General features: G+C 35.7%; 4 protein-coding genes across 9 annotated transcripts; 3 read left to right on the top strand and 1 right to left on the bottom strand.

Moving 5' to 3' along the window:
- The first annotated feature begins 1,007 nt into the window (after nt 1-1,007).
- LOC110886917 (rac-like GTP-binding protein ARAC7) lies at nt 1,008-4,024 on the top strand. Of its 2 annotated transcripts, none has more exons than XM_022134798.2 (8): nt 1,008-1,271; nt 2,156-2,243; nt 2,372-2,481; nt 3,082-3,145; nt 3,252-3,316; nt 3,427-3,492; nt 3,595-3,707; nt 3,854-4,024. In XM_022134798.2, the coding sequence occupies exons 1-8, from the start codon at nt 1,173-1,175 to the stop codon at nt 3,882-3,884; spliced, it is 636 nt and encodes a 211-aa protein (XP_021990490.1). In that variant the 5' UTR covers nt 1,008-1,172; the 3' UTR covers nt 3,885-4,024. The 2 variants fall into 2 exon arrangements, with proteins under 2 accessions (XP_021990490.1, XP_021990491.1); XM_022134799.2 differs by lacking the exon at nt 1,008-1,271 and adding an exon at nt 1,739-1,877.
- A 718-nt stretch (nt 4,025-4,742) lies between these two features.
- On the top strand, nt 4,743-6,445 carry LOC110886916 (probable 2-oxoglutarate-dependent dioxygenase AOP1). Of its 3 annotated transcripts, none has more exons than XM_022134796.2 (3): nt 4,743-4,985; nt 5,095-5,955; nt 6,042-6,445. In XM_022134796.2, the coding sequence occupies exons 2-3, from the start codon at nt 5,695-5,697 to the stop codon at nt 6,285-6,287; spliced, it is 507 nt and encodes a 168-aa protein (XP_021990488.1). In that variant the 5' UTR covers nt 4,743-4,985; nt 5,095-5,694; the 3' UTR covers nt 6,288-6,445. The 3 variants fall into 3 exon arrangements, with proteins under 3 accessions (XP_021990488.1, XP_021990489.1, XP_021990487.1); XM_022134797.2 differs by having other exon boundaries at nt 4,743-5,262; nt 5,675-5,955; XM_022134795.2 differs by having other exon boundaries at nt 4,743-5,262; nt 5,643-5,955.
- Nucleotides 6,446-9,602: 3,157 nt separating this feature from the next.
- On the top strand, nt 9,603-14,055 carry LOC110886915 (transcription initiation factor TFIID subunit 15b). 3 transcript variants are annotated; one of them, XM_022134793.2, is made up of 3 exons: nt 9,603-9,850; nt 11,850-12,201; nt 13,296-14,055. In XM_022134793.2, the coding sequence occupies exons 1-3, from the start codon at nt 9,667-9,669 to the stop codon at nt 13,864-13,866; spliced, it is 1,107 nt and encodes a 368-aa protein (XP_021990485.1). In that variant the 5' UTR covers nt 9,603-9,666; the 3' UTR covers nt 13,867-14,055. The 3 variants fall into 3 exon arrangements, with proteins under 3 accessions (XP_021990485.1, XP_021990486.1, XP_035834749.1); XM_022134794.2 differs by having other exon boundaries at nt 9,617-9,850; nt 10,850-12,201; XM_035978856.1 differs by having other exon boundaries at nt 9,620-9,850; nt 10,351-12,201.
- Nucleotides 14,056-16,647: 2,592 nt separating this feature from the next.
- Nucleotides 16,648-25,244, bottom strand: LOC110886914 (peroxisomal fatty acid beta-oxidation multifunctional protein AIM1). The gene is made up of 18 exons (XM_022134792.2): nt 25,112-25,244; nt 24,871-24,942; nt 23,405-23,467; nt 23,258-23,314; nt 23,099-23,166; nt 22,905-22,986; nt 22,743-22,798; nt 21,671-21,973; nt 20,786-20,872; nt 20,521-20,695; nt 19,888-20,009; nt 19,624-19,787; nt 18,807-19,061; nt 18,602-18,723; nt 18,392-18,513; nt 17,741-17,889; nt 17,000-17,138; nt 16,648-16,910 (listed from the first exon to the last, which is right to left on the bottom strand). Exons 1-18 carry the CDS (start codon nt 25,203-25,205, stop codon nt 16,866-16,868), a joined length of 2,175 nt encoding a protein of 724 aa, XP_021990484.1. The 5' UTR covers nt 25,206-25,244; the 3' UTR covers nt 16,648-16,865.
- Between the last annotated feature and the right edge of the window lie 780 nt (nt 25,245-26,024).

Raw genomic sequence — 26,024 nt, 5'->3', positions numbered from 1 at the left:
TATAAAAACCACTAATTACACATATGCTGGAGTTGGAATTAAGAACACGACGCAAATGTTGTTTGGGGAGTACAACACTCGCAACTGACGAAAACTCTATAGATATGTTTTTTTTTGTTGAGTTATTTATTTTTTTTTTTTTTTGAACGGCCAACAAACTCAATCCCGAGTACTCTCGGGGCACCCACTGGACAAACGGAGTACTCCGAGAGTAACCCGAGTCCACCACCAATTCCGGGGAAAACCCGGTAACCCACCCGCCCATAGGCACGACGGTGAAATTACCGGTAAAACCCGTTTGGCTCAAGGATCCAACCCAGGTTTCCCTGGGTCTCCTATCATTGCCCACCAATGCCTCACTCTGCACCAAGTGGGAGTCGAACTTGCATCTCTCAAGAGAAATGCAAGCCCTCCACCACTTGATCTAGAGATCATTGGCGTTTGTTGAGTTATGATATCTAGTTACGTACATTTTGTTTTATGCGTTTTATTGGGATTCGAATGCTCTAAACAATTAAAAAAAAAAACGTACCCAGTATAATCACATTCGTAGCATCCTCTCTGGTCGATTATTATTATATTTATTATTGATGTAAGTTATCTTTTTTTGTTAAAAAGAACACTTAAAGTATTATTATACCACTAATAAATAAATTATTGTAGTTTATACCACTAAACTTGAGGCAAGGCCGGCCTCTCTCTGTCTGGACATATCTACATAAACTCTGTCATTTGTCTCCATATTAAGGGGGTGTTTGGCCTAGCTTTTATTTTTTGGCTTATGCTTATATTTTTAAGTAGCTTATAGCTTATTTTCTATCATTTGATAAGCCTTGTTTAAGTGTTTGGATTAGCTTATAGCTTTTTTTATATCATTTATCCTTACACAAAGAAGCTTTTTCAAAATAAGCTAAAAAACCATCTTCAAGTAAGCTTCTTAAAATTAGCTTATATAAGCTAATAAGCATAAGCTTAAAAAGCTAAACCAAACACCAAATTAAGCTTATTTTTGTTAAAAAAAGCTAAAAAAGCTATAAGCTTTGTTAAAAAAGCTAGGCCAAACACCCCCTAAATACACTCTTTCTCCATTGTCTTTTCTGTTCAAACTCCTCTTCTTCAAATACCAATTTCAAATCCTTACAAACATCCACTCTTATATTCACAAGCTCAAGATGAGTGCTTCAAAGTTCATAAAATGTGTTTGTGTTGGTGATGGAGCTGTTGGTAAAACTTGTATGCTCATTTGTTATACCAGTAACAAGTTCCCCACTGTCAGTCTCTCTCTCTCTAACTTCTCTCTCTCTCTACATGTTTGTATATATATATATACACACACACACACCCTTTACTGTTTTTGATTTTTTGTGGGTATATCAAGAAATGCAACTAAACTCCATTTTCTTGATAATTGCTTGTTGGTTTGCTTGCTCTAATTTTGGGCTTTCTTGCATTAAAGTTTCTATCTTTAGGCTCTTTTCTTGAAAATCAGACTTAGGGCATGTTTGGGTAAGCTTTTTGAAACAACTTATTGACTTATTGGCTTTTTGAAAAGTCATAAGCTCTAAAATGATGTTTGGCAAAGAGGGTGTATGTGAGGGGAAAAAGCCAATAAGTCAATAAGTCACAAAATCCTGACTTTTCCAAGAAGCCAATAAGTCAATAAGTTGTTTCAATAAGCTTACCCAAACATGCCCTTATATACCCTTTAATTATTTATGGGTATATCACAAAATGTAAAAAAACTCCATTTTCTTGATGATTGCTTGTTGGTTTGCTCTAATTTTGGGCTTTCTTGCATTAAAGTTTGTATCTTTAGGCTCTTTTCTTGCTAATCAGACTTATATACCCTTTAATTAATTATGGGTATATCACAAAATGTAAATAAACTCCATTTTCTTGATGATTGCTTGTTGGTTTGTTAAAATTTTGGGGTTATATGCATTAAAGGTTGTATCTTTAGGCTCTTTTACTCTTAAATCAGACTTATATACCCTTTATTGCTCTTAATTATTTATGGGTATCTCACAAAAATGTAAATAAACTCCATTTTCTTGATGGTTGCTTGTTGGTTTGATAAAAAATTTGGTTTCTTGCATTCAAGTTTGAATCTTTTTGGCTCTTTTACAGTTTACTCATTTTTAGGGTTTATTTGCAGGACTATATTCCTACAGTATTTGACAATTTCAGTGCCAATGTGGCTGTTGATGGAAGTATTATAAATTTGGGACTTTGGGATACTGCTGGTATATATATATATATATATATATATATATATATATATTAAAGATTCAAAATTTACAGTCTTTCTTTGTGTTTTTAACTTGTTATGGTTTACTTTCTTTCTTTCTGACAATAAAGTTTTGATTTTTAGGTCAAGAAGATTATAGCAGATTAAGACCATTAAGCTACAGAGGTGCAGACATTTTTGTGTTGGCTTTTTCTTTAATCAGTAGAGCAAGCTATGAAAATGTCCTCAAGAAGGTACCCTCTTTTAATATATCAAGTTAAAAGCTAACAACCAATGTTATCATAACTCAACTGGATCGGTGGGAACCGCCTACACAATCGGTCTAGTTGAATACTTTTGAACCATCTTCATTTGCGCCGGCTAGACCAGTTAAAGCGACAAACCATATCGGTGGTTGGACCAGAATTTCATTTTTTTTAATGTTTTCTTTTTTTATTTTTCGCAAAAATCTTGCATTTACTTATTTATTTGTTACTTTATATTTTATATATTGTTAACGTTACAAATTCACACCAAAAGATATAGTAGTTTCATGTTTTGTATTAATTATTAAATTGTTTATCATACCTTCCGGTTTTTTAAACCAGTCCGACTAGTGGACCAGTAAAACAGTTGGTTTCATAAATGGCCCGTTTACGAAAAAAAAAGCGCTAATAATTAAAGAATAAATTTAAAAAGGAAATTAACATAATGTTCAAAATATAAAGTGGGTCTTTCTGATTTCAAATTCTTCAACATTTAAAGAATCTTGAAAAAGAAAAGACCCCATCTTCAAATTGATGATTATTATTGATTTTTTTATATATTTTTTTTTAATTTTAATCTTTTTATAGTGGATGCCTGAGCTTCGAAGATTCGCACCCAATGTTCCAGTTGTGCTCGTCGGGACTAAACTAGGTACACAATATTAAATTTTCTTATACATGTTTTGGCAATTTAGGAATCTCGAAAAGCAAGCATATAATCCAAGATCACGGAATATTTTCTGAATTTTTGTTTCCAGATCTTCGTGATGACAAGGGATATTTATCCGATCATACGAGTTATAATGCTATAACATATTCAGAGGTTCTAATTCATCAATCTTTTCATAATCAAATACATGTTGATCTATTTGACTTTCATGGATTTGACTCATAAAAGTCAAACTGAACTCTAATGAAATTATTCATGTTTAGGGGGAGGAACTAAGGAAACAAATAGGTGCAGTTGCTTATATAGAATGCAGCTCCAAGACTCAACAGGTACTAGACTTGCTATATATATGTTAAGCATTAAAAACCAAATTTGTTTAAAATTTTGAATTAGTTTTTTGACGCTTTTTGGGTTGACGAACTACTTGCTAGAATGTTAAAGCGGTTTTTGATTCCGCCATCAAGGCAGTGCTACAACCGCGGCGTATTAAGGAGGAGGCGGCTATGGCTATGAAAAGGCGCAAAACCTATGGTTGCTCATTCGTGTGAGTATTGTATTGTCTAAACCTACTTATTTGATTATTTATGGGCGGAAAAAAATGAATAGATAATTTGAGGTTTCGTATTATAAACCGTTTATTTCGATTTGTAATATACTTTTGATGTTAATAATGTAATGTGTTGATTGCAGGGACATTGTTTGTGGAGGTTGTGCTGCTTAGGAAAGGTTCATTCATGGATGAATATAAGACATTTGACATCAATTTATTTCCATGTGTTTGATTTCATTATTAATATTTATTAATGTGTAATTGTGTTTATCAAAAGGTAACATATTAAGGTCTCATTTTGTTTGATTTCATTGTGATGCTATCATGGTGATTCCAAATAAGAATGTTTATACTAGTGACTAGATTATAAATCATTATAACTAGGTTTAATCATAGTAATTAAAAGTCTAGTTATTGATAACCATTTATGTTCCAATTTCAATTACAAATTTTATGTACAATAACATAAATTAATATTATTTGAAACTATATATAAAAAGATGAAACGGTAACTTTTTAAAAGTTCGGGGGTTGTAGTGTAATGCGGTTTTAAAAGAGTAAAAAAAACATTATTAATGTTCATAGGAGGTGTGATAAATTTATTAAGACTCAGAGGGTGAGAAAATAGAAAGAATAAAATGTCTTTTACGATGGTTACAAATGCCAAAAAAAATTGAGTAAATTACATAGATGTCATAAAAAGAAAAATTAAATACATGAGTGTAGATGGTATTATTGTAATTAAAAACAAAATGAAAGACATGTACTATAGCACCGTGATGTGCTTTAATACGTATTATAATCTATATCTATATCTATACTATCTTATTAAGTAAACTGGGTTTTTTACTCTTTTGGTAATTTTATCATGTGTACAAGTTTTGAAGCCAAATGTACAAGAGAGACAAGCTATTTTAGAGAGGGTAAAATTGCACATTATCCAAAGATTTAAGACACTTGGTATTTTAGTGATTTGATTCTAAGGATAAAAATGTAATTTCCTTTTCAATTTTAATACGCCATCTCAAAGGTCATGCTTTATTTCCCCATTTTTCATCCACTGCCCCAATTCTGCCCATATTCAATGAGGTTTCAACGACTTTTTCAAAGAGGTTTCAATGCTGAAGGCAAGTTAAAGATTAGTGATTTAGTTGATGATTCACTGAATATTATTGTTTCAATCGATTGCAATTGTTTCGCCCTTGAGTAACTGAAGATTGATGATACAATTGATGAGAGCATTGAATTGGTGTTGCTTGCCCTCCCCGTCTGGTAAAATCCTTCAATTCAATGCCAATGGAAGTGAATCGTAACCCTAACCCTTCAACTAACCAGCTGTTTCAACTTAATCGTGATATATCCCTTCGCCAATGGAATACAGATGCAAACTTTTCCGGCCGTTTACAGGTACAGCGAACATTAAGCTGAACTTTGGATGGACGACAACCACGAGCAAGGGTGTGGGCAGTGACCAAACAAGGGTATTCGATTAGGGTTGCCCAAGGAGGAAGAAGATGACATGATCTTGTTCGGTTGGCGTTCTGCCCAGGTAAGTTTACTGAATTCAAGTTATGTCTAGCATGATTACCTCAGCCCTCGTTCTTGGTTTAATAGTTGGATTCGATTATGGTGTTATCTTTGAGATAGTTTAGTAGTGTTTTAAACCTCATTAGCATGCTTAAGGCTGAAAAACTGGCTATGTGAAGTGGGTTCTGGTGACGGGTTCAAACGGGTTCGGGTCAATGCGGGATATAAGCAAAATGAGTTTGGGTCAAATCTTTCCGCTTTAAAAACTATGAATTTGGTTCGGCTCCAAATGGTTCGAAAAAAGCTCTTTTTGTTTTCGAGCCGTAAATACTCCGATGTGATGGACGCTACGCTAACCCAAAGTTGTATTTCAATAATATTGGCTTTTAATATATGATTCAGTGAATCTGCATCGACGTTTGTACATGTTGTAGCACAACTAAAGGAGATAGTGATGAGAATGGTGGCGAAAAGTTATGAAATAGAGCAACTCTACGAGCCGTTCCTTGGATCTACAGACTACATTCTTAAATTCAATAAATACAAAAGCACTAAGGCGGACGAACCGAGGCTAGGCCTCTTTCCTCACACAGAAACCATACTCCATCAAAAAGAACAAGGAAAGGGTCTCGAGATAAAGACGAAGGACCAGAAATGGGTTGAAGTTGATCTTTCACCCTCCAGTTTTGTGTTCATGGCCGGGGATGTTTGCACGGTACGTACATAAATAATTTCACAATAATTTAGTGTTGTGTAATGAAATTGACATGTGAAATATACAAGTGTTTTGAATCTTGTTAGGCATGGACAAATGGACGAATGGAGGTACCGGTCCATTGGGTGATGATGGAAGGGAAAAAAGATAGATTTTCGATGGTGGTGTCGTTGTATATCCGGGACCTCGAGATACAGGCACCTCAAGAACCGGTTGATGGAAACCACCCTGTGCAGTATAAGCCATTTGAGCACTACAAGTATATAGATTTCCATACCTACCAAAATAGTAGAAAACTGAGAAACCCCCTCGAACACTACTGTGGTGTTTGATCGAATTTCTCTCTTTTCTCATTATATATTGCGCTTATTGTATTGGTTATGTGTTTCATAATTGTGTGTACTGTATTGGCTATGTATTTTGAATAATGTGTATGCGGGTGCATCGTAACCTGTATTATTTATGAAATGATCAAATTCAGTGTGCTTGAGTCCACTTGTTAATAGTCATCCTTTCATTTTTTTTCTAGACCTTGTTAATATGCGGGTGCATCGTAACTTGTATTATTGTGACAGATATTAACCTTCGGATGAATTTATACGATCTCTTACAATGAGGCCCAATAGGCAAAACCACCCGATCAATATGTCTGTTAATAGCTTTCACTGAAAAAAACATCCAACTCCAACTCCCAACACTACTTAACCTCACAATCTTGCATAGAAACAGAAGTATGAAACGTTTCCAACTCATAAAGTTGAGAGGCTTCAATGCCGCCCCTAGGAATACGCCTCCAATCCCACACCCATCCTAAATTAACCCACCGATCTATGATCAAATAGTTTTTATTAGCCCGTAAGTTATGAAGTCCTGGAAATTGGGCCTAAAGAGTAGCATTACCTAACCAAATATCTTTCCAAAACAAAGTATTATTCCCGTTAACAAATACCAGCCAAGTTCCTAATCACCGAATGAGTGATTATATCATCAGCGGTAAGCTTATTAACCGAATTAATAATATTAGAGAAATCTCTTTACTTTAAATCATACGAGACAAGCTGGATTCATCAAGTGTTTCCCCATGAATACTTTTTATAACTTTCACCCACAAAGAATTTGAGCTATTTATGAATCTCCATTTGACTTATTTGGTTTATTTGCTTTGAACAAAATTCAAATATCTGAAATCGAAATAAAAAAACAGAACCAAAAATCTTATGCTATGATATTCTTTGTGTGAAAATTTCCTAGAATGGTGATTGTTATGTTTATCCTGATTTATTTTCAAAACCATGTTCGTTCATGCAAAATTCTCAAAATGAATATATAAAAAAGTACTCCAAAATGAATATAGACTTTCCAAGTTCTAAAATGAACATGCATTCTGTGCAAAAACGGATTCCACTTGTCAAAGTTGGTGTGAGAACTTACTCCATGTAGAGACCTTAGTTGTGTGACACGTGTATTCTTTGTGCAAAAAAGACATTAGGCTTAAGGGTGCGGGGCTCGTCCCCGGGACGGCAAGCCATGTCGAGGGCCGGCTATACCGCCCCCTGCCTCATCACCTTGCCATTGTCTCCCCTTAGACGTTCTCGCCAAGCCTCCGATTCAAATATATAGCCGTTGAACAGCTCTATGTATTAAAAAAATTAATAATAATTTCTTTTTTCCGTAATAATACTAACCATTTATTCCATTATTTCATACAATCTCAACCCAATCTCTTTCACTTTATGAGTGTTTAATTAAGGTCAAATGCACCGTAACCTGTATTATATATAGGAATTTAGTCTTGATGTGAGCCTTGTCATGGTATTTTCTGAATTGTTTCAGATTACTCAACTTGCCTTGTGGAGTTGTGGAACAAACTTAACTAAACAGCTTGCTTTCATTCTACCATCTGGAGATGGTTTTTTTTTTTTTTTTTTTTTTTTTTTTTTTTTTTTTTTTTTAAGTAAAAGGGTATAGTAGTATTGTCAGATTTATTAACGTAATTAGTAGAAACCTTTTTAACTTTTCAAATTGTTACCAACAAAAACTTGGGCATGTAGTTTCCACCTATAGTATAGGCTAAAGTTTTTGGTTGTATTTATATCAGTTTTGTAGTCCACAAAGTACACCACTAAGAAAGCCTAATAAGCGTGACGCACCCGCCGCAACGCACGGGCATTCCAACTAGTATAATATAATATAAACTAACCCATACGTCTTGTGTATAAAAATCTATAGATTTCTACCCACATGTTATGGCTTTCATGTCTTTCTAGTATCGATTTAGATTCTTCTTTGGCACCCTCTTTGACCAACATCTATAGACATTCCCTTGACCATAAAATTGTAGTATGTTTCGGATAATTCGGCCAGCTCTTGATGCTTCCATTTTCCCCCTAACACAATTGTGATTTGATTAAAAACATAAATATAAATAGAGTATTAATGTAGTGTTGATTTATAATGAATACATCGACATGACTAAAAATGGATATTACCGACACTCTAACTTTCACACTTTGCCACAGTCACCCCTTCTACTTTGAATTTCCAAAGCCACAACCTCATCTTTCAAACTTTGCCAGCACCAATCCTCTACTTTGGTTTTCCACCATCACCCCCTCAACTCTTACAAAGTTACGCCACCAACCCTCTTCTTTTACATTTCAACCAACACCCCCTCATATTTTACACATTTCCGCCACCACTCCTATACTTTTACACCTTGTCTTTTTACACTTTGATGTTTTACCCCTGGCACTATTACTCCATTTTTACACCTGCCCAACTTTTAAAAAAATTGCAATTGTAATCCTTAGACTACAACTCCTACTTTTGCAAATGCCAATACATTGTGTTTTACGAAATGTGTTAACTCTTGTGTTTTACACTTTGTGTTAACTCTTGTGTTTTACACTTTGTTGTAATTGTCTTTTACGCAGTGTGTTTTACGAATCGTGTTTTGTCTTACTATATGTTTCCATCCGTCGCGCGCCGTCGCAACACGCAGTGGACAAAATACTAGTAAATAGTTTTCATTGAGATCATAATGTTTCAACTCAATATGCAAGAGGTGTACGGTTAAAGAATGTAAAAATAAAAACAAATCGGGTTGTAAATCAATATACAAGGGAGAATGTTCGAACCTATCAAATTAATTAAGCTCAAATTCAAACCAATTTGGAACAAAAAAAAAGTTTTCTTGGCATGTTTTTCAAATCGGCCGTGTTCAAACTAGTTTCAGGGAACGACCGAACGAGGCTACCAATTGACGGGTCGGGTCGGGTCGGGTTCAAACAGGTTTGGGCCAAACCTGTTTTTTGGTGAAGTGGGTCATATTATGAATTGGTTTGGGCCAAAAAAAACGGTTTTTTAACATGTTTTCAAATCGGGCCAGGTCCAACCGATTTCAGGAAAAGAGACTAGAACTGACTGGTTAGGCCGGGTCATAACAGCCTTGGCCAAACCGTTTTTTTTTTTTGGACTTCCCTTGCAAGTAATATATGGCTATCAAAATCATATAAAATCATAATGGGCTTGCTACCATCAAAGCCCACTTGGCACATGTGAAAACAAAAAATGCACACCCGACCCGACACCCGGCCTGATTGACTCGACCCGATATTTTCGACAATAAGGGCACGAATTGCAATAAATGTCTAGGGTTTATACATACACCTTTTGCTGAACTCCAGAGTGAATCGGAGCTGTAGATACGAAATGAGTTCGCGAGACAAGGATGTGACGGCGCCTCACCAACCGCTTCTCAGCAGTCTCGTCGTTCGCCCTACCGATAGCGGCGGCGGCGGTGGTGGTGGAAGCGATTACGAGCCCGGCGAAGTTCGCCGTGATCCGCCTCCGTATTCTCGTTCTGATCGGTTTGATGATGATAATAATAGTCATGGTTCGTTCTATCGCTTCTTACGGTTTTTTTTTTACTAATACTTTTTATAATTCCTTTTTATTTGCTTAGATCTACTGGTTATTTCTTGTTGTATGCCTGTTTATTGTTGTTTTTATAATTTGTTCATAGGATTTAGCTTCTCAAATCCATGCAAATTAACACAGTTTTTCTTTACGATAATTTTTTGATTTGTATTATTCTATGTAGTTAATATTGGTGATATATCGGTCGCCTAATAAAATATCGGTCAGAATATCCGTACCGATTTTATTGGTGATATTGACCGACATATCACCGCTATTTGACCGATGTAACCGATATATCACTGAGTTATTGGTGTTAAATTGCTGCATATATAAATTCTGCATGATATTAAAATTACCTAGATAACCTATATCTCAGATATCGTCCTTGTTTTACCGTATTAGGTATTAACTGCATAGGTATTATTATTTATGATTACTTTACGTCATAATTGTCCTAATTTTAGATGTGATTAGGAGGACTTTGGATATAACAAGTATTTGCGCATGTTTGCCGGGTGGTACCTTTTTTAGATCGCTTTGAACGCCAGGTAGACGCGATCTGTTTAGATATTTTTTTCTGTCGGTTTGTAAAAGACAATGATTTGACTTATTAATCATATAGTGATAAATATGTATTTATTGAGAAATAACTATTTGCCTTGATAAGTAGCAGTGTTGATACAAAATTGATATGTACGTTAAAACACGTGTGGATATTCTCTAAAAGGTCATTGGTTGATATCTTTACTCGATTAAAGCAGCTTTTTTGAGATTCTATGATACTTTTATAGTAACTTTTGGACTTCTGATGATGCTCAACTTGCTTACCACTTACCAGTTCACGAGGAATCTTAGCAGTATGAACTATGAAGCAATATCTTAATTGCTTTGAACTTGCCATGGTTTCGTTGTGTGGAGCAGTAACCAATCGGAGTGTTGCATTTGTCATTGATTATGCTATTGTGTTTTACAGCTGAGAAAAGATGGCTGGTGCAAGAACTTTGAGGTCTTGAGGAAGCCGGTTATTTTGTTTTGAATAGTGGGGTATCTGAATTTGGTTTCGGGAATTGGTTTCTTGGGGTATGAATGGGGAAACTATAATTAACGGATGCTAATGCTTGGTCCAGTTGGGTTTCACAACAGGATTTCTAAGCTGTCATTGGGGTTTTACCTGTTTGGGTATTATGATTAAGGTATCTGTTATAAGTTGTTGAAATAACACGCGGGTGTATGGCACATTTCGAAGAAAATGTTCTGGAGTTCTGGTCACCTATGGGTGGTTTTACAGGGTTCGGGGAAAAGTACAACGCTTTTGTGGTGCCAACAATTTGGTTTAAAAGAACAAGTATGACCTCATTTTCGACCATTTGGATTCATATGGTGGTTAATTGGTTAGCTCATAGGTTCGTATTCCGTTTCAAATTGGGTACATTGTGCAGAGGCTTATAGCCTAGCAGTATCAAGGTGTGGAGAAAAAGGGTCCTTTCACATGCGGTTGAGGGTTCAACGTATATTTAGGAGTAGGATTAGAGGGGTGTGTGCGTTAGCCGGTCTATAAAAAAGGGAGACGCTCAACGTTTATCTAGTATACAGTTTATAGTTACACTGCAGAAGTATTGCTAAAGGATGGTTTTAGGTTTGCTTCATTAGATTCTTTTGGTCTTTTTATTTTGATTCGCAGAGAGGGTTTTGAATTTTCAAGGAATTTTAGGGTTAAGTTTTATATTTAGTGACCGATGGGTTGTATTCTTGTATTGCTGCTTCACTGCAGGTGATCCTACAAAAAGGGTGGTTATTTTTGTAATGCTGTTATTGGTTACTTGAACTATTATGCTTATGGGGGTAAAATGATGAAATCGTTTGGTAGTTGCTTCCTTTGGTTTTGGGTATTTGAGAAATGAATCGGGCTTTCATTTATGAGGTTTTTTATACGCTGAACATGGACCCACGTGTATATTTGGATGGTTTTTCAGGGTATAGAATGCGTGCAGGTTCCGTGTCACCTGTACGCCGCCGAAACGGAAGTCATCATTACAGTCCTGATTATGACCATTCTGACGGGGCCCCACCAGCTCGCAATCGTGGATTTGGCAGAGGGAGAGAGTCTGACAGATATCGAGATTATTCACCTCCTTCTTATGGTCGTGGGAGGTTTGGTGGTGGAGGTAGGTTTGGCGGCAGAGGCGGGTTTCATGGCGGCAGAGGCGGGTTTCATGGCGGCGGTTCTATGGGTGGCCGTGGTTTCAGAGGCGGTGGAGATGTTATACCCAGAAATAACCCTAATGTTCGTCCACGAGAGGGTGATTGGATGTGCACTGATCCCACGTAAGTTCTCTATATGCTGTTAGTTTCAACGCATTATTTATTAAATAAAATTTAGAGTTAATTACATAGTTAGTCCCTGTGGTTTGCACAAACTAACATACTTAGGTACTAATAGTTTAAAATCACATTCTAGGGTATTAACTTTTCATTTTATAACGTTCGGAGGTATTAAGGATATTTTTTGGTTTAAAATCACATTCTATTAGTACCTAAGTATGTTATTTTGTGCAAACCACAGGGACTAACTATGTTAATACCCTAGAAGTTAATACCTCCAAACGCTACAAAATGAAAAGTTAATACCCTAAAATGTGATTTTAAACTATTAGTACCTAAGTATGTTATTTTGTGCAAACCACAGGGACTAATTATGTAATTAACTCTAAAATTTATAGAAAAAGAAAAAAAGTCTGTGGATTTGCCTAGCAGTCCCGACTCCAGTTTTACTTGTATTAATGCTCTGGCAATTTCATATATATTTTTTATTAAAATTCCATTTTCTTCGCTGATGTTCCGCTAGTTTTGCGACTTTCGTCCAAAGGTTTGTTTCTCTGCATCTACATCCAAAAGGTTTGAAGTCTTGCCATTTTCATCCGGCTCATTGCTCCATCGATTTTTCTTCGTTAAGTCAGGGGTATTTCATCTTTTTTGTTAACCTAGGGGGCAATTCGGTTATTTTCACTTTATGTACAAGCATTTAGCATAATGTACAAGTATTCAAAAGACCAAATTGCCTTTTAAGTTAACAAAAAAGACAAAAATACCCCAAACTCAACGGAGAAAATTAGATGGAGTTAACAAGCTGGACGAAAATGGCAAGATTTCAAACGTTTTGGATCCATATGCGAAAAAACAAACCTTTGGACGAAAGTCGCAACACTGGCTAAACCTCAGGGACGAAAATGGCATTTTACTCTAAATTGTTTCGAAGTGCATAGTAAATAAAATATCATATTTTGCCCGTATCATGGTAAATAAAATAGAACATGTTACCTAAAAGTTTTTTGTTTTATTGAAAAAATGGGAAGACGTTATTTGTTTAAATGATTAATATTCATGATGTTTTCATATTTCTTGTTGGTATACTATTTCAGATGCAACAATCTGAACTTTGCAAGGCGTGAGAACTGTAACAACTGCAATCGTTCCCGTTACGCACCACCCGGAAGTCCTCCTAGGAGGGGGTATCCTGGCCCACCTCTTATGCCCCGTCGTTTCCCTGGGCCACCGCTGGACCGATCACCCGGAAGGTCCTTTAACAACGGCTACAGGTCTCCACCACGAGGGTTTGGTAGGGATGGCCCTAGAGATTTTGGGGTTGCGGGTCCACCTTTGCATGGGCGGTTCCAGAGGGACAATCACAGGCCCGACTACTTTGAAGACGAATTAAGGGACCGGAACAACAGGTTCGATAGGCCAATGGTTCCGCCACCGGAATGGGGAAGAGACCGAAAAGGGTATGACAGGCGGCCGTTATCTCCACCTGGACCGGCACCAGCATCATCGCCACCGCCTGTAGGCCGTGGTGGCGGGCGGTGGCTTCGTGATGAGCGAGAACGGAGTAGGTCTCCGGTTAGAGGCGGTGGACCTAAAGATTATAGGCGGGATGGTTACATGGATAGGGGACGAGAGGAGCGTAGGGGTATCGGGCGTGACCCGTATTAAGTATAAGATTGGTTTAGGTATGTGGTTTTAGAACGCGAATGTGTACTTGTGAGCCTTACATAAGATGTTGTGTTTGGTGGTTGTGTTTTAGTTTTTGAACCATGCATTTTGATGACAAACTACATATCCAGTCATCCTCCAATTTTTGAACTTACAAGTACAACAAACAGTCTTGCATTAAACTTTTTATTTGGTGCGATGAATTAACTTATTTGAAGCTTTGCAATAATTGTAATTGTATGTTAGCATGGTATCTAATCTAATATATGTAAAAAAAAAAAGTACCCAGATCGCGGTTTTCCATCAAGATCACCCGATTAGACGCCAAGCTGTTTTTACTCGATCCGGTGGAGTACCAAGTGTGGATTTTTCGGCCAAATCTATGCGAACTCATATTGATAGCATCTCCTTCCTGCTCTCATGCGGAGTCTACTAATCATGTGTTTGGAGATTGTCATGCTGCTTCTAAGACTTGGCGTATGGTGGCTCGACATTGATTTTTTTTTATTGGGGCGAGGATGAAAACTATGATGAAGCTCCTTGATTTTCTCCCATTTCAGCCATTCTGAAAAAAAAAAAAAAAACAAGCGCGGATATATATATCTCCAAGCGACGAGGATGTCGAAGCTATCCCCCGTTTGGTTTGGTTTGTTCTTATTTGTTTATAACTAGTTGGATGGCTCGCCCGCGTTGTGGGCCGTTAAGCCGAATATTTCTTAGTTTCATAATTTGTACGTATGTATTTTAGTTACTTGTGCATATTACTCATAACATGATCTTAAAAAAATTAAATCGAGTCAACCAATTAAATCAAAACACTACCCTAGTTTTGCTAAAAAAAGATGGCAAGCCTGAGCTGGGGGCAAAATAGTAAATTGTTAGAAACACTGAGCGAGTGTTAGACACCTGGTTGACAAAAACGTTAGATTGAGTCAACCAAATAAAATAAAAACTACAATAGTTTTGTGGGAAAAAAAACTAAAACGATTGCAAGACTACAGATTTTTTTAACTGGGGGCAAAATCAGAAATTTTAAAAGAGGGCAAAACCAACATTTTGTTTTGAACCGGGTCAAAATCATAGTTTTGAATGAATGGCAAAATCGTAATTTTTAACAGGGGACAAAAACATAATTTTATTTTGAATTGAGGGCAAAAGCGTAATTTTAAACTCAAGACGAAATCATAATTTTTGAAAAGGGGGCAAAATCATATTTTTCAACTGAGAGCCAAATCGTAATTTTTAGCTCGGGAACAAACTAAAACGACGGAAATACTACAAATTTTAGCTGGGGCAAAATTATCATTTGTTAAATGAGAGCAAACTCATAATTTTAAACCGAGGGCAAATTCGTAATTTTAAATTGAAAGTAAAAGCATAACTTTATTTTGAACCAAGGCAAAATCATATTAAAAAAAAAAGTTGGGGCAGTCGCACATTTTCCACCAATACGGTGACAGAACTTTTGGCCTCATGTAAAAGAAACTTATTCTAAAAAAAAAAAAAAAAAAAACTTCCAAGTATTACATTTCTTCATAAAGAAATTAAATTTATGGGGGAATAAAATCACCAAATTGTTATTCATGTTAGTTATGATTAATGAGTTATAAGTGTTATAGTAAGTTTATTAACAACAATTTTTACACCTAAATACCACCTAATCTTGTACTTGCAGGCATAGTTATCGATAGCGGCCATAGCGACCGCTATCGCGAATAGCGTGGCGAGGCAAGACATGGTCGCTATATGGTGTATAGCGCTGAAGAGCGTGAAAATAGCGGCCGGAAACCTGCAATTTCTGCCGGAAACTTGCTGGAAACTATGAAGAAGAAGAGAAGAGCGCCTGCGTTTTTTTTTATTGCTCCGGCCAGAAACCTGTAACTTCTGCCGGAACCTATGAAGAAGAAGAAGAAAAGAAGAGTGGCTGAGCGGCTGCCTTTTTTGTTTTTGTTGCGTCTGAGCCTTTCTAGGGTTAGATAAAAGGATTTTAACATTTAACCCCTCTATTTTTCATTAGGTTACATTTAGTCATTAAAACTTGTAAAATTTACATAAAAAGTGTAAAATTAGTTTGTGTATTTTAACATTTAACCCCCCTATTCTCACTAGCTTACATTTGGTCCACAAACTTATAAATTTATTCATAAAAGGTATAAAACTAACGTTATATATAAAAAAAAGTTATGTAGATAGCTATGTTTTATTTCTTAAATTTTTAACTAATTTATCGCTAAACACGAAATAGCGGGCGCTATTTCATCGCTATCGCTACGTAGCATATAGGTACGTTGTTGCTATTTGTCGCTATTATAATTCTTATAAATCATTTTGCATTATTTGATTATATATTTTGTTATAGGAACACACACATATATATATATATATATATATATATATATAGGGTAGGGATCCTAAGAGAAGAGCACCCTATTTGAGAAACTTGAGAAGAAATCTGGACCACACATTTTTCTAAGCTTTTCGTAATATACACATATGTATAGATTACGATTGACTATATACATATGTGTATAATTCAATATACATATATGTATATAGTCAATTTTACACTATACATATGTGTATATTACGAAAAGCTTAGGAAAAATGTGTGGTCCAGATTTCTTCTCAAGTTTCTCAAATAGCCTACTTCTTCTCACGTGATCCTAACCCTATATATATATATATATATATATATATATATATATATATATATATATATATATATATATATATATATATATATATTCCACATTCATATTCCATGTGACAAAATCCAATACCTTTGCATATTGCATATTGCCTTTTATCACTAACCACATTCATATGTCATCAACCCTCAATATTCCAATTTCCAACAGGTGAAAAAGATGTCTTTAAGAATTTCACAAAATATATCCTCAACCCGCGACTCGTTTAACAAACTTATTCCAACAACGAATACTAAATTTATTGTTCGCAAACCAACATACTTCTGGAGTTCTGGTAATTTGATCCATTTTCTACAGACGAGCCCTTGAGCTTGTAGACGCCGACAATGGAGCACTCTGCAAAACCGATAAATGCATCAGAATCATTTAAATGGATAAAACCGACACCCGAAAATTAGCAATAAGGCGGATGGTTGCATTCTCACCAATGGGACACCATTTTTCGCTCTTTCTTCAAGAAATCTTGATGGCTTGTAAAAGTCGCTGTATTTTTCAGACCATTTCTTGAGACTTGCGTATATGTGTTTAGCCCCAACTAAATCTCCCCAGAACACAATACCGCCACTAAAATAAATAAAAATAAGATGCTTAATATTACCCTCGATAGGTAAGATGAAAAAATGCCGCAAAATGAAGCATCTTTTAGTCAAACGCCGCAAAAAGGTCCATACAAGAAAATTATGTTGCTTTAAGAGTGAATTTCAGTGATTGTCCTTTATCTTTATTCTCATTTTGAGGCGTTGTCCATTATGTTCAAAATTGACGAGTTTTGTCCTTTATGTTTTCATATCATACACGTTTTGTCCTTTAGGCCTAACCCAGTTAGTTTTTTCAGTTAAATTTGGTCATGTGTTTTGCACATGAGGGCCTTTTTATCAATTCAAAGGTTGCAGAAGCTTTGAGCTGTAAATCTGCCATTGAACTTACCTTTGAATTGACAAAAATGCCCTCATGTGCAAAGCATGTGACCAACTTTAACTGAAAAAACCAACTGGGTTAGGCCTAAAGGACAAAACGTGTATGATATGAAAACATAAAGGACAAAACTCGTCAATTTTGAACATAAAGGACAGCGCCTGAAAATGGGTATAAAGATAAAGGACAATTCTTGAAATTCACTCTTACTTTAATACTTAGTAAAACAATTAGAAACATGAAAAACTAACCGGTAAGAAGGAAAACTCATTCCAAGAACGGATGCAACATCAAGATCAGATGCCCGGACCACAACTCCTTCTTCTAGAACACGGCATGCCTCGTTCACTACCGGAAACAATATCATTTCAACTATTTCTTCGTCGGTAATGTTTATAGGCTGCAAATACATATTTCACAAAAACACATTAGTGTAAGCATTTAAAAAACTTTAGGCGACTTTCAACATTTTTTTTACCAATTTGACCCAATTGAGATAAAACACAACCGAAACCAACTTGTTTAACTTATTCATAATAAACGGGTCAAAAACGCCACCTCGGTATCTGACATTTCACTTCCTTTAGAGTAAATTACGATTTTGGCCCCTGTGGTTATATCACTTTTACCCTTTTAGCCCAAAAAAGAAATTTTTAACATCTGAGCCCCCCAACGTCTTTTTTTCTAACTCTTTTGGCCCCTAACGTCTTTTTTTCTAACCCTTTTGGCCCCTAACATTTAATGGATGGGGTTAGTGTTAGGGGCCAAAAGTGTTAGAAAAAAAGACGTTGGGGGCTCAGATGTTAAAAAATTCTTTTTTGAGCTAAAAGGGTAAAAGTGATATAACCACAGGGGCCAAAATCGTAATTTACTCCTTCCTTTATTATGGAAAAAAAGGGTACCTTTCCTCCGGGCATAATGTTGACTTGTCTTCTAGCCTCTTCTAAAATCGGGAACACTTGTGGATCGGGTTTTGGCTTGCTACCCTTCTCGTAAATATAATATCCTTTTCCATTATTTTTACCTGAAAAATTAGTCTTGTGTAAGAAAAAGAGCCTTTCGTTCAAGATCGTGACAAATGAAGCGTTTCCGAAACATATTCAAGAAATTACCGTTTCGTCCACTTTTAATCATAAGGTCAGTTATAGGAGACCGGAATGTACGATCAGGAAAAGCTTTGGCAAATTCTTTACCGACAGCAACAGCTACACCGTATCCCGCTAAATCTTGAAGCCTGAATTCACAGATTCATACAACATTTTTGAGATTGAATATAACTAAAGTTAAAAAAAAATATATATTTAAGAAAAAACTTACTGGAACGGGCCCATGGGGAGTCCAAAGCTACTGATCAATCTGTCGATTCTAAATATATCAACACCTAAATGAAGCAAGACATATGCACCCTGTGTGTACGGAAAAAAGGTGCGGTTAACAGCAAATCCGGTACAGTTTCCCACCACAACCGGAGCCTTTTTAATGATTTTTCCAACTGTCATAAGATCTAAAATCACTTGTGCAGAAGTCTTTTCTGTTCTGACTATCTCCAATAGAGGCATAATATGAGCCGGGCTGTAGTCAATTTACAAAAAAAAAAAAAAAAAAAAAAAAAAAAAAAAAAGACAAGGGTTAGTTCAAAATTCCCTATCATCTTAACAAAAAATATAGAGTAAACTGCCATTTTGGTCCCTAAGGTTTGATCACTTTTGCCACTTTAGTCCAAAACTCAAACTTTTTGCATCTGGGTCCCTGTGGTTTCAGTTTTATTGCCATTTTGGTCCAAAAATGAAATCATGTCATATTTGTCTTATAAAATCCTGTTATTTTGTCATTTTCCGCAGGTGCAAAATGATCATTTCTTTTTTATAAATAAATACCATATTTTATAAGACAAATATGACCTGATTTGCCCCTGAGGAAAATGACAAAATTGCAGGATTTTATAAGACAAATATGACCTGGTTTCATTTTTGGACCAAAATGGCAATAAAACTGAAACCACAGGGACCCAGATGCAAAAAGTTTGAGTTTTGGACTAAAGTGGCAAAAGTGACCAAACCTCAGGGACCAAAATGGCACTTTACTCAAAAATATATAAATAATTAGTTAGAACATATGGATAATGAATTGCAACCTAAAGAAATGTGCCCCTATAACTCGATCTTGAGATTTTGTTTTCTCTCCGACTAAGTTGAGATCAATGGTAGATGTGTTGGTTGCCAAAATGCAATGGGGGGGACACACGTTCTCGAGTTCGCTAAAAATCTTTTGCTTCAGTGGAACATTCTCAATAACCGCCTGCAATAAGGACAACTCGATAAGAACATAACGTTCATATTCTTATGTTTTTAGGATGTAAAATAACTATTAACAGACACTCTTTTAAATAAGAACGTACCTCTATAACCATATCCACATCTCTAAATTCCGAGTAATCTAATACGCCTTTAATCATGGATAAGGCTTTTTCAGCTTGTGCCTGTGCTAACCTCTTCCTCGCAACCAAACCTCGAACATTTCCTATCGAACAAAGTGTTATCACCGTAAGTTTTTCTAAAAATATAAATCCTTTAGATGACAAAGACATAGTTGTTAATAGCGAATAGCGACAAATAGCGACAAGGGACCTATATGCTACATAGCGAATAGATACCGCTATTTTATAAATAGTGACACACTAGAAAAAGAATTTTGAAAATTTTTATATGTATATTATATCAAAATACATTGGTATATATGCTATTTTACATGTATATTTAACAAAAACCTATAAATCCAGCTATTTTATAGCTATATCTAATTGCTATTTACAAAAAAAAAAAAAAAAAAAACCTAACTATCGCTATTCACGCTATTGGTCGCTATGACCCAGATAGCAACACTTGGTGGCCTCGCTACATAGCACGCTATAGCGGTCGCTATAGCCGCTATTGACAACTATGGGCAAAGAATAAGCTACATTGAAGGTGGAAAAAAGCAGGTTGGGTAACGGGTCAAAATGATCGAAATATAAAAATAAAGATTTTTTTACCTTCTATTGTTTTTATGCCCTTTTGAAGATACTCAGAGTTGACTTCCTTAAGAACAACGTTTATGTTACCAAGAATTAGGGCTGTAGCTATTCCTGACCCCATGAGACCTCCGCCAATCACGGCAACTTTTTTAACAGCCCGTGGCTTTAGCCCGATATCGGTTACTTTAGGTACCTTTTAATTGAAAAAAAAAATCAAATTGAGATTTTCTAAATATTTAAATTTAAAAAGAAAAGAAGAAAATGTATTAAATTTTGGTTCTACCTTTGAGATTGCACGTTGTGCAAAGAATACATGAACAAGGCCTTTCGCTGTGTCGGAAAGAACGAGCTCGTTAAACACCTTGACCTCCTGAAAAGAAAAAAAACAATATTTTAGATCACCATATTTTTGTTTAGCTTTTATAACATTTAGGTGTATTTATATTATAGTGTGTATATATATTATAGAGGAAGGTTAACATACATTACGGCTTAACGTACATCACGTACGACAGGTAATTAGGCACGTTCATTTTAAAATCACGCACGTTATAACTCAAAAATCCAAAATCACGCATGTTGAAACACAATATTCACGCATATTGAAAACATTAATCACGCATGTTATAGAACAAATCACGCATGTTGTCGTACGTGAAGTACGTTAAGCCGTAATGTACGATATACTTTTTTATATAGGGAAAGGCTAAAATGAGAACCACATTGAGTTGTGAGAACCGTGGGAGGTAGGCCTTACAAAAGGTTTCTTCACAAAAAAAAAAAAAAAAAAAAAAAAAAAAAAAAAAAAAACAATTGTTTTAGAAAAAAATTATGTCGCCTGCGAAAGTTTACATCGCCATAAAAAAAATGCTGGTGACGTCATCGTTTTTTAAAGAAATTTACATCAATGTAAATGGAGAATAACTACGGCTCGAATTATTTTTTTACAGATGTGTTTCTAACATTTTCATCTACATATGTGCAAAAAATGGTGGCAAAACTCTCGCAGGAAGCGGTTCTTAATTGAACCGGATCCCTTATAAAAACACATGTACTCAAAAACACTAGAAATTGACTAGTGTGACTTAAAATTGTAATAATTAGATAATCACTTTAAAGAAAACACATCCAAACAGTAACAAGAAATGAAAAGGTAAAACGAAAATACCTTCAAAACGCCAGCATATCCACCACGAACAATACCTTCTTCAATCACATCAAGGCATGCTTGATGATGTGGCATATTAGGGGCCGTCCGTTTGGCTGATTGTCTAGCTTTTTTTATGATCTCACGGGCTTCGGAAAGAGAACCGATCTTATCCGTCCGATGAAGTGAGCGGACCCAAGGTTTACGGGCCTCTGCTATGTCTAAAGCCCATTGCCTAGACACTTTTAATAAATCTTGAGGAGGTGCAATAGCATCAATAAGACCTAGCTTGTTCCCTTCCTCCGATAGTATCGGTTTAGATGTCTACAAACGAAATCCTTAAATTAATATCAAAGTTAATGATGTAAAATAGGATTACAAAATCTATGTTATTAACAATACACATAGGTTGACTTTCAACACGTTTGACCCAGTTGACCTGCTTCCCTCTTAGCTACCTAGTTTATTTGGCCTATTTGACCCGTCAAACATAGACCATAACCGAAAAACGACACATGCACAAGTAAATAGGTCGAAACTGCCACCTGGGGGTGCAAACGAGCTGAGCAGCTCGAGAAAAAGCTCGAAACGAGCCGAGCAGAGCCTTATCGAGCCCGAGCCGAGCCTTATCGAGCCCGAGCCGAGCTTGAGCCTAAAATAAAGCTCGTTTATTTATCGAGCCTGAGCTCGAGCCTGACATGTGAAGCTCGTTAGGCTCGTCGAGCCTTATCGAGGTTTTTATTAATATTTAATAAAATTACCCCTTATTTAAAGCTGTCTAGTAAACTAGCCGAGCTTATTTAAACTTGTTTACGAGCCGAGCCTGAACCTACAAAATAAGCTTGTTTAGTAAACGAGCCCGGTCCCGAGCTTCACTTATCGAGCTTGCGAGCCTAGTCGAGCCGATTATTTATATTATTTTTATTTTTTATATTAATTAATAGATAACAAACGAGCCGAGCTCGAGCTCGAGCCTGGTCGAGCTCGGGCTCGGCTCATTTGCACCCCTAAGTCGCCTCTTGCTGAGGAATAAATATATAGAATCAACTGTAATAAAAGGTGTCGGGAAAGATATGTTTCGACGTGAACTCACCAACATTATATCGATTGCCTTTGACAACCCCAAAAGCCTCGGAAGTCTCTGGGTACCTGGAACGCCATATTACATTATTTAGTGAACTTCATTCATAAAATAGTATTAGTAAGATGTAAAATATAGATAATCAAAGATTCAAAGTTATAAACGTATATGTACCTCCAAAGCCGGGCATAATTCCAAGAGACAATTCAGGCAAGCCAAGTTGAGTCTTTGGAGCTGCGATACGCGCATGACATGCCTGCATTAACCGACAAGATAAAATCATAAAAAGAAGTTTATTTTTGAAAAAAAAAAAAAAAGAACGGAACTTGTGAATGAATTTGGATGCAAAAAGGTGAAAAACTACAGACCATTGCAACTTCTAGCCCACCCCCGAGTGCGAGTCCTTGCACAGCAGCAACTATCGGTTTCTTCGCATCTAAATGTACACAAAAGGGGAAAGAAACGTGTCAACGAATGCATATGTTAACGAATGTATGGGAAAGTTTAAAATTAAGTTTATATACAACCTTCGAGTGTGTTGGTCACAAGTTCAACGGATACGTCAGGTAGATGAGATATGTCTCCTGCCATGAAAACGGTTAAATTTTAGCACATGTTTGAGAAACAGCATCCGTAAAAAAGGTTTAAAAAAAGATATATAACGAAGCCATTACCAGTCCGGTGAACTTTCTGGAACACGTTGATGTCGAACCCACCGGAAAATCTACCGTTCTTGCCTTCATACAGTAAGAGAAATCAAGTTTGATATAACGACGTTAGTTTTGACACTTTGACTACGTAAATAAGTAAACATATGCTTCCTCTAAATTAATAGTAAGAGTGAATTTCAAGGATTGTCCTATATCTTCATACCCATTTTCAAACGTTGTCCTTTATGTTTAAAATTGACGAGTTTTGTCCTTTATGTTTTCATATCATACACGTTTTGTCTTTTAGGCCAACCCAGTTAGTTTTTTCAGTTAAATTTGGTTATGTGCTTTGCACATGAGGGCACATGAATTGACAAAAATACCCTCATGTGCAAAGCATATGACCAAATTTAACTGAAAAAACTAACTGGGTTAGGCCTAAAGGACAAAACGTGTATGATATGAAAACATAAAGGACAAAACTCGTCAATTTTAAACATAAAGGACAACGCCTGAAAATTGGTATAAAGATAAAGGACAATCCTTGAAATTCACTCTAAGAGTAATGAACAGAAAATATTATTTTACAGGAATTACAAATTAAAAAATGTTGGTGATGAATTAGGGGGTGTTTGGGATGACTTTTTAAACAGAAACAGATGATCAGCTTATTAAAAACAGCTTATTTTAATTAATGAATTAACTGTTAGATGGGTATGGTATGTGTTCAAGAAAAAGTCAAAAGAGTGTTCAAAAAACCCTAATGTATATCTTGAAATGTTCAACTTTAATTTAGCATTTTTTTTAAGAATCAAGCAGCCTTCTTGTTGAAAAAAAGATTAAAAAGGGTATTTCTTTTTTGTTTAGTGTCAACTGTATCAATATTCAATACCTAATCCTGTCTTTCTACCAAACACACATATTTAACTAAAAACAAAAAGAGTTAAATGTCATTTTACTCCCTGTGGTTTGGGTCATTTTGTCAGTTTAGTCCAAAGGTTTTATTTTTCGCCTGTGGGTCCTAAAAGGTTTCATCTTTGCCAGTTTAGTCCACTAGGTTAACTTCATCCTTTTTTTTTGTTAACGAGAAGGGTAATTCGGTCATTTTATATATAATTCTGTTAACTAGGAGGGCAATTCGGCCATATAAAATGGCCGAATAAATGGCCGAATTGCCTTCTCGTTAACAGAAAAATGAATGAAATTAACCCAGTAGACTAAGATGGCAACGGTGAAACCTTTTTTTGACCCACGGGTGAAAAATAAAACCTTTGGACTAAACTGGCAAAACGGCCCGAACGGCATTTAACTAAAAACAAAAATATTAAATCCAAGCCATCATCAGTCACTTTCTTTGTTAGGTCTTACCAAACCCTAAATAGAACAAACACTCAATTCAATAAAAAGAAAGATCTTGATCCAAACAGATGATAAATCATAAAAACATCATAATTCAATAAATATTTAAAAAAATGAAAATTTTTCATTACCAGTCAAAACCAGAGCTTTTACATCATCTCTCCTCATAGCCTCTGCCAAATTCTCCTTCAATCCAGCAAGAACTTAAAAAAAAAAAAAAAAAAAAAAAAAAAAAAAAAAAGTTAGTTAAATGGGGCAAGATCAAAGCAAAAGCCAAAGAATCTAAATAAAGAAACTATATTGACATAATATGAATGTTTTTATGATATTTTAAAGAATTTAATAGATAAAGAAAGGGATAAAGAAGGTTACTTGGAAGAGCTAAAGCGTTAACAGGGGAGTTTGAGATGGTGATGAGAGCAACACCATCGGAACCCACCTCCATCGTGACTGTTGCTTCCGCCATTTTTTGTTAATTTTTGTTTTTAGTCTATGAATGTCAACGAAGAAGAAGAAGGCGATCATGGTATTTATAAACAGAAAATAGCATTAGTTAATTACAAAAATGGTCCTTTTTGAATTGGTCATTTTAAAAAATATCTATACAAATACGGTTATGTACTTATGTTATTATGTTATGCGACTTATGTCAGATGCAAAACTACTGTTAGCTGTAGGCCTTACTGAAAGTAGTCTTTCTATCCCTCTATTTCAACGAGGTAGAGGTAAGACGGTCTATATCTAATCCTCCTCAGACCTTACCTTAACTTTGTTATTGGTGGAATTTATTGAGTATGATGATGATTATTATTATACGTATACGGTTATTATTATTTGTTACACGTATGGAAGAACTAGCAAAAATTGTCAAATATGGGTACTGGCAGGGGCGGACCCACATAGAGTGGGTCGGGGTCCCAAGTCCCGTCTGTTTTTTAAAAAATTAGTGGAACCGGTATATTAAATTTTATAAGTACCCCATAAATACAATCAGATGGATACCATAAAAAGAAAAGGAAGGTTAGTGTAATGGTAAACCTTTTTTTTTTACCAACAAGAGGTCATGGGTTCAATCCTTGCATTGCTTGTTTTTTCTGGTTTTTATTAAATATAATTCAAACCTTACTCTGACCCGACTCGAATGAGGACAAACCCGATAATTTTAGGAGGTGTTTGTTTTTTCACAAAAGCTTTTCCTGACCTCTTTTGTCTACGTCGCGCAGACCACGCGTAGACGTTTAGGCAGAGTGTTTGATTTTCATAAGACATTTCATTAAAAAAAAGG

Source organism: Helianthus annuus, chromosome 10, assembly GCF_002127325.2.
Source record: "Helianthus annuus cultivar XRQ/B chromosome 10, HanXRQr2.0-SUNRISE, whole genome shotgun sequence".
NCBI lineage: Eukaryota > Viridiplantae > Streptophyta > Magnoliopsida > Asterales > Asteraceae > Helianthus > Helianthus annuus.
This window is presented reverse-complemented; position numbering and strand designations above follow the sequence as displayed.